This window comes from Zingiber officinale, chromosome 4A, assembly GCF_018446385.1.
Source record: "Zingiber officinale cultivar Zhangliang chromosome 4A, Zo_v1.1, whole genome shotgun sequence".
Taxonomy (NCBI): domain Eukaryota; kingdom Viridiplantae; phylum Streptophyta; class Magnoliopsida; order Zingiberales; family Zingiberaceae; genus Zingiber; species Zingiber officinale.
In genome coordinates this window covers 21,624,604-21,632,621 of record NC_055992.1, presented here as the reverse complement: position 1 = coordinate 21,632,621, position 8,018 = coordinate 21,624,604, and the positions used below count along the sequence as shown (strand labels likewise).

At 39.2% G+C, this 8,018-nt stretch overlaps 1 protein-coding gene across 1 annotated transcript; it reads right to left on the bottom strand.

Moving 5' to 3' along the window:
- Window positions 1-3,583: 3,583 nt before the first annotated feature.
- On the bottom strand, window positions 3,584-4,660 carry LOC121972296. The gene has a single exon (XM_042523981.1). The coding sequence runs from the start codon at window positions 4,658-4,660 to the stop codon at window positions 3,584-3,586; it is 1,077 nt and encodes a 358-aa protein (XP_042379915.1).
- Window positions 4,661-8,018: the final 3,358 nt, after the last annotated feature.

The following is an 8,018-nucleotide window of genomic DNA, read 5'->3' as shown; positions in this document are numbered from 1 at the left end:
CACCTATCACATGATCTACAAAAAACATAGGCATCACGAAAAATAGTAGGCCAATAAAAACCACACTCCAAGACTTTCCTAGCAGTCCTCTGCGGTCCAAAATTCCCTCCAAACTCAGATGAATGACAAAATGCAAGTACAGACTGAAACTCACAATTAGGTATGCATCTTCTAATGATTTGATCACTACAAAATTTCCATAAATAAGGATCATCCCACACATAATATTTTGAGTCACTTTTCAATTTATTCTTTTGAGCTTTTGAAAATTGTGCAGGAAAAACTTGACCTACTAAGAAGTTAACAAGATCTGCATACCAGGGAAACTCACCATGCATCCGAAAAAGCTGCTCATCTCTAAAATCATCATCAATAGTCGTATGATCCAAGTCCCCTTCAATTTTGCTCAAGTGATCGGCAACCAAGTTTTCCTTCCCACTCCTATCTCGAATCTCCAAATCAAACTCCTGGAGAAGAAGCATCCATCTAATCAATCTAGGTTTAGCATCTGGCTTCTTGAGGAGGAACTTCAAAGCTGCATGATCAGAAAATACAACCACGTGAGAACAAAGTAAATATGATCGAAATTTATCTAAAGCAAAAACAATGACAAGAAGCTCTTTTTCTGTAGTGGTGTAATTTGCTTGAGCTGAATCCAAGGTTTTCGATGCATAGCAGATAACATGTGGTGCTCCATCTACTCTTTGCTCAAGAACTGCCCCTATAGCAAAATTTGAAGCATCACATATAAGCTCAAATGGTAGAGTCCAATCTGGTGGCCTGATAATAGGTGCAAAACTCAATGCCTCCTTCAATTTATGAAAAGCCTCCTTACACTTTTGATCAAAATGAAACTCAACATCTTTCTGAAGCAACTGAGACAGTGGAAGAGCAATCTGACTAAAATCTCTAATAAATCTCCTATAAAATCCTGCATGACCAAGAAAAGCTCGAACATCCCGCACGCATGCGGGATAAGATAAGGAAGATATAGCACTAATTTTAGCAGGATCTACCTCAATTCCTTTCCTAGAGACTATGTGTCCTAAAACAATGCCATGCTCAACCATAAAATGACATTTTTCAAAATTAAGAACTAAATCAGTCTCAATGCATCTATCTAAAACCCTAGACAAATTTTCCAGACATGCATCAAATGATGAACCATATACAGAAAAATCATCCATGAAAACCTCCATGCAATGCTCTAATAAATCACCAAAAATACTTACCATGCATCGCTGAAAAGTTCCTAGAGCATTACAAAGTCCAAATGGCATGCGTCTGTAAGCAAATGTACCGATAGGGCAAGTGAAGGTGGTCTTCTCCTGGTCCTCTGGGTGGATGAAAATATGAAAATATCCAGTGTAGCCATCAAGGAAGCAATAATGTGACTTCCCCGCCAATCTCTCTAACATCTGATCAATAAAAGGCAAGGGGTAGTGGTCCTTCTTGCTTGCTTGATTCAGCTTCCTATAGTCTATACAAACTCTCCAACAATTTTTCACTCTGGTGGGCACTAACTCATTCTCTTCATTAGCCACAACTGTCACCCCTGATTTTTTTGGAACCACATGGATGGGACTTACCCACTTACTGTCAGAAATAGGATAAATAATACCTGCCTGTAGAAGTCTAGTCATCTCTTTCTTTACTACATCAAGGATCAGTGGGTTAAGTCTCCTCTAGGACTGTCTTACTGGTTTAACATCCTCCTCTAAATAAATCCTGTGTATACAAATAAAAGGACTAATCCCAGGAATATCTGCTAAAGTCCATCCAATGGCTCTCCTGTGCTGCCTCAGAACTTCCAATAATCTGCTTTCTTGTTTAGATTCTAAATTCTGTGCTATGATGACAGACAACTGCTGGTTCTCTCCTAAATAAGCATACTTCAAGTGGGGAGGCAATGACTTCAATTCATCCTGTGTCTGATCAATAGAAGGTGATTCTAGGGGTAATGCTTCTCCTAAGCAATCCCCTACGCATACTTCTTCTCTGGGCGATCCTAGGGATAGAGCTTCTCCTAAGCAATCCCCTACGCATAAATCATCTGACTCCATCGAAAATAATTCACATGACTTAACATACACCCCCAAATCTAAAACATCTTCAAAAGTTGTAATCGAAACATCACTGGAACCAAGCTCTATAAAATCTGAATCAATCTCTGAAAAGAAATCCACACTATCCAGCTCCTCTGAGATATCCAAACTAAGAATCGAATGATCCTCTCTAGGATGCTTCATAGCGTCAAAAATACTGAATTGGACCACTGTATCACCTATCTCCATAGAAAGTGTGCCCGCGTGAACATCAATTTTTGTCCTTGCAGTCTTCAAGAATGGTCATCCTAGAATGAGTGGCTGGCCAGATAATCTTCCTCCATATCAAGGATATAAAAATCTGCAGGAAAAATGAGTTCTCTCACCTTAACCAATACATCTTCAATAACTCCAGCTGGATGAGTCTGACTGTGGTCAGCTAACTGAATGACTACTCTTGTAGGTTGTAATGGTCTAATGCCTAAAGTCTGAAAAACTGATTTCGGAATCACATTAATTGAAGCTCCCAAATCTAGCATGGCATCCTTAAAAAGACTACTTCCAATCTCACAAGGGACTGTAAACACGCCAAGATCTTCACATTTCTGAGGAACTGGTTGAAGAAGTGCAGATACATTTTTTCCCATGCTAATCAGCTCATTCCCTTTCAACTTCTTCTTATGCACACAAAGATCTTTCAAAAATTTAGCGTATTTTGGAATTTTCTTAATCATTATGAGTAAAGGAACATTTACTTCCACCTTGCTAAACAAATTCACCAGCTCTTGAAATTCCTTAGCTCTTTCCTCTTCTACATCCTTCCTCGGTAGGGTTTTCCGTTGAGGAAAAGGCAATGGAATATGTGGCCCGGTAGCTTCCTGAATTGAATTTTGATTTCCTGAATTTCCAGGTTTGCTGAAATCTGGAATTGCTGCTGGAAAATGTTCAGCTGGACAAAAGTTGCTGGAAAATTTCGGAATTAAGCTTCCTTCTCCTTGTGAATGCTCCATATTCAATGGATCAATGGAACTTTGAGTTAAACCCGAAGTTGGAACATTCTGCTCTGTCTGAATTCCTTCACTACTGGAACTTTGTTGCTGGATTTCTGGAAACTTTCCAACAGCAATTTCTTCAATTGAAAAATCTGCAACTCTTTTCCCACTTCTCAAAGTTAAAGCACTAACATTCCCTTTAGGATTAGGAGTTGTTTGTGAAGGCAATTGACTTGATCCTTGAGCTTGCATTTGATTAAGGCTGGAAGCTAACTGCCCAATCTGTCTTTCTATATTTTGAATTGCTGAATCTGTTCTTTGCTGATTTTATTGCTGTTGAAGGATTTGTTGCATCAATTCCTCCAATCTAGCTTGCTGTGCATTAGAACTTGAGGTATTACTAGAGTTCCCTTGAGTTAAACTCAGCCTTGAAGGTGCTGGAAGTGCTTGCTGTATGAAATTCTGCCCTTGCTGGAAATTCTGATTTTGAAACTGATGAGAAGGCTGAAATGATTGCTGGAATTGATTTGTAGGATGATAATGGTGCTAGAAATTCTGATTCTGCTGCTGGAACCCTTGCTGAAGTTGTTGGAAATTACTGGAAGTATGGCTGAAATGCTGATTTGAAGATGGTTGTTGATAGAATGAATTTCCATACTTCAAATTTGGATGATCTCTCCACCCCGGATTGTATGTGGAAGAGTGAGGATCATATTTTTGTTGGAATTGAGCTATAGAGAAAGCTGCTAAAGATTCATCTTGATGGAGATTCGGACAAAGTTCTGAAAGATGATCTTGACTCGAACAAATGCTACAAACTACACTTTGTTTGAATGGAAATTGCATATTAGGAACAACAGAAGACTGAGTAGCATTGTTCAAAGCTAATTGTTTCACCAATGTAACTTCAATCAATGAATTCTTTATCTCCTTTTGTTTATTTGAAACCATTTGAACTTTACCAACTCCTCTAGTAGTGAGTGCTCTACTTCCAAATTGCTGTGAATTTTCAGCCATGTTCGAAATTAGCTCCCGTGCTTGCTCTGGAGTTTTGTTCACTAAAGCTCCTCCAGCTGCTGCATCTATCATACTTTTGTTCATAGGTAATAAACTCTCATAGAAGTATTGGACTAATAACTGCTCACTGATTTGGTGTTGAGGACAACTTGAACATAGTTTCTTGAATCTCTCCCAATAATCATAAAGTGTCTCTCCCACCACTTGTTGAATCCCACAAATGCTTTTCCTAATAGTTGCAGTACTTGAGGCTGAAAAGAATTTCTCCAAGAAAGCCTTTTTCATATCAATCCAAGAAGTGATGAATCCTGGTGGCAAATAATACAACCAATCTTTCGTTGCTCCAGTAAGTGAAAATGGAAAAGCCCTTAGCTTAATATCCTCTTCTGAAATTCCTTGTGGCTTCATGGTTGAACAAACCACATGGAATTCATGCAAATGTCTATTTGGGTCTTCTCCAGATAATCCTTGATATTTTGGAAGCAAATGGATCAATCCTGATCTCAACTCAAAATCACCAGCTAGAATTGGATAAGTGATGCATGAATACTTAAAAGCCTCATCAGGAGTTGCAAGCTCCTTCATTGTTCTGCTACAATCAGCCATGGGGGTATTTGAAGATGACAAGGAACTTTCTGAAGCCTCTGAAATTTTCTCTTGGATTCTTAAAGCTCTGAAAGTCCTTTCAATCTCTGGATCTAACTCAAAGAATTTGTCTGTCAAAGACCTGGTCATGAAAGCAATTCATTTGAACATTCAAATAGATAATCTGTAAAACAAAGAAATTCAAATTCAGCACAATCTAAAAACAAACACACATTACTAGTTAGGTTCCCCGACAACGGCGCCAAAATTTGGTGTCACCCATATTACATGTCACATGGTGCATCAAATTAAAAAAGATTGAAACATTTCAAAACTAAATATAACACATGTAGTATGTAGTTCCCAAGTCGTATTTCCCAAAGAGTAACTAGTGAATATGGGATTATCTTTAAGTCTTAACCCAATTGCTAGAATCTGAAATTAAATCTCAATCAAAGTTTTGTCCAGAAATTCTTTCACAAAAGTTGATCCATCAATGCAATGCACGGAATCAAAAAGGAATTCAGAATTTTATCCTAATACACGAATTAACTAAACTGCATCAACTTAAACTCAAGAAAACAAAATAGCGACTAATCTAAACATCCAACTAAGAAGATTCAGAAACTTCAAATCCCATATACTCAATGGCACTCAACCAACTTTTAAGGCAAATCTGAATTAAAATGTAACAAAATGAAATGAATCAAAACCAGAAACAATCTAATGGATACTTCACTGAAAAGATTCACTATCAACTTCAGAAATCAGGACATACAAAGATTAGAAATTAGAATTCATTAGATGCATTCAGGAATTAAACCTATCCTAAAAACCTAACTAACCTTAAGCTCAACAGTGATCACACTTCACCTAAACACTTTTCAACTAGCCTTACTTATACAATCCTTACTCTAAATCAACTTACAGCTAGTCTAAGATAGCTAACTAACTAAGACTCTAAATGAACCAACTACATGTTCCGGATCAATTAAGAAGCTAGTGGACAATTTATTTCCGTATTGAAATTTCAATATAAGTTTGATCTAATAAATGACTTAAAATGTAAAGAAAATTGAACATTCAAAACAGCAAATCTCAGATCTAAACTAAGAGGAATTCATCTTAATCAATCACATCAGAAACTAAACAGAAAACTGAAACAGAGTTGAACCTAAACCAACTTAGAGCTGCAACATATAGAAAAAAGGGTTGAGGCCAATGAAGCAAAACAGAAACCATGAAATTCTGCAACTAAATCTAAGATCTTGGTAAAGAAAAACACTGAAAAACATTCACAACTCCAAATCACAAATCTGTGCACTTCTCTCTGTTGCAAGCAGAGGAGCTGTTGGGAACACCCTTCAAGCTCTCCACCGGTTCCAGCAGTTTCTCCCGTGCGTTATCAAGGTGCACGAAGCTCCTGGGATCACCCTTCAAGCTTGCGACCAGGAATCACAAGGAACAGAACTGAAATCGAGCTGCGATGCTGAAATCGAATGATCGGACCGATTCAATCAGCAGCTCGGAAGAATGGCTATGGAGTGGACGCCGAATCTTCAGGAAAACTCCTTCAACTCATCGCCGATGGACGGAATCCACAGATCTGAGAAACACCCTCAATCGTGGCTTCTTACGGATCGCGGAGGTGGAAAAATCGCGACATGGGAAACACCCTCGATCGGCACTGCTCGCCGTGATTTGAACGCCGATAGACTCAACTGTTGGTAGAAGATGAACAAGAGATCCCCAATCTGGAATGTGAACGGGACCTGCGCCGCTGCTGATCGCGATGGATGAGGAATTGGCATGATGAACAGTAGCACAAGCCACTGTTCATCGTGCCGAGATCTGGTTTTTCAACTCCTTCTTAGACCGGTTCAATCTTGGTCCGGTTCAGGTGCAGTGATCTGGTTTGATTCACCAGATTCAACAGTGTAATGCGCTATTTAACTCCATGTTCCAGATGACTAGCTTGAGTGCATCCAACGTGATCAATGCATCCAACTCTTTACCTAAAATCAAGATTAACAAGAAATGTGTGAGGTACAAATCATGCATAAAAAAATTGTCTAATAGAATTGGCTCAAAATTTATCTTGGATAATAAAATCTAACTCCAAAGTCACTTACTTGAACCATCTAGAACCTAATGTCCATCAATTTGAATAGAAATATAACACCAATTATCCCACCATCAATCTACTCCATGACAAGGACAATTGAATCCAAAAGCATTAAGATTACAAGCTTCCGAAACAATTTAAGGGAGAAAAGAAAAGGAAAGATTATTCGAAGTATGATGTTGTGTCTTCGGATCCAGTCCTTTCATCCGGAGAAGATGGAGAAGTGGAGATGACTTCAGATCATTGAATATTGTGTAGACGATGCATGGATCTTAACCTTGAGTCTCCCCAAGGGGAAACTCTCCTCCCCTTCAAAGGGGGCAGAACTTCCCTTCTTATAGGTGAGGCACTACCTCGTGAAACATGGGTCGTGTCATGACCGTGCCAACTTGACACGACTAGGTCTCAGGATTTCAGATCTAAGGGAACACGGTTGTGTCTCCTGAACACGACCGTGTCTTGAAACTCTGAGAAGGCACGACCATACCTCTGAGCATGGTCATTTCCTCGTTATTCATTGTAGGGGAGGCACAATCATGTAGATGTACACTGCCACCTCCATAATAGTTTCTGCAGTGGCGTTTTCTCTACCTATTGAGAGATACGGTCGTACCATAGGGCATGCTCATGTCATGTCTTTTTCATAGCATGGGAGGTACGATTGTGTAAATTCACACAGTTGTGTCCCTTTGGGCTCTAGAAGGCACACGACTTCGGATGTAGGAGACACGGATGTGCTAGGGGGTACGACCATATCTTGGCTTTTGAGTCTAGGGAGGCACGATCTTGCCAAGAGGTATGGCCAGCCTGTACTCCTTGGTGTATTTCCAAGGCATGTTTTATCTCCATTTCTTCTCTAAATCACAATCTATCAATAGGAAAATGGCACAGAGCAGATCTCTGTCAAAGGGGGCAATAATACTAAAATAATGATAAAATGGGGTGCAACAACATATACAAACTAGTAGATGTGCGTTAAAATATGGATAAAAGTATATACAAACTACGCACATCACTTCCAATACATACCTGCATGCTTCGTGCAACTATTGTTATATACTCAAGTGATAGGGGGGCTCCTATTTTGGTATGTTCTTCAACCCCTACGTTTCCTAGCACTTTACCTATTATCTTTTAGGACCAATTTTATTGGGCACCATTGCCCCATAATGGCTAGCCAAAGAGCGTGCTAACGTCGAGTTTATGGATCCGAAGTCGTTGGGATCGACCTGTCATTTTCTCTTCGGTCTCAAC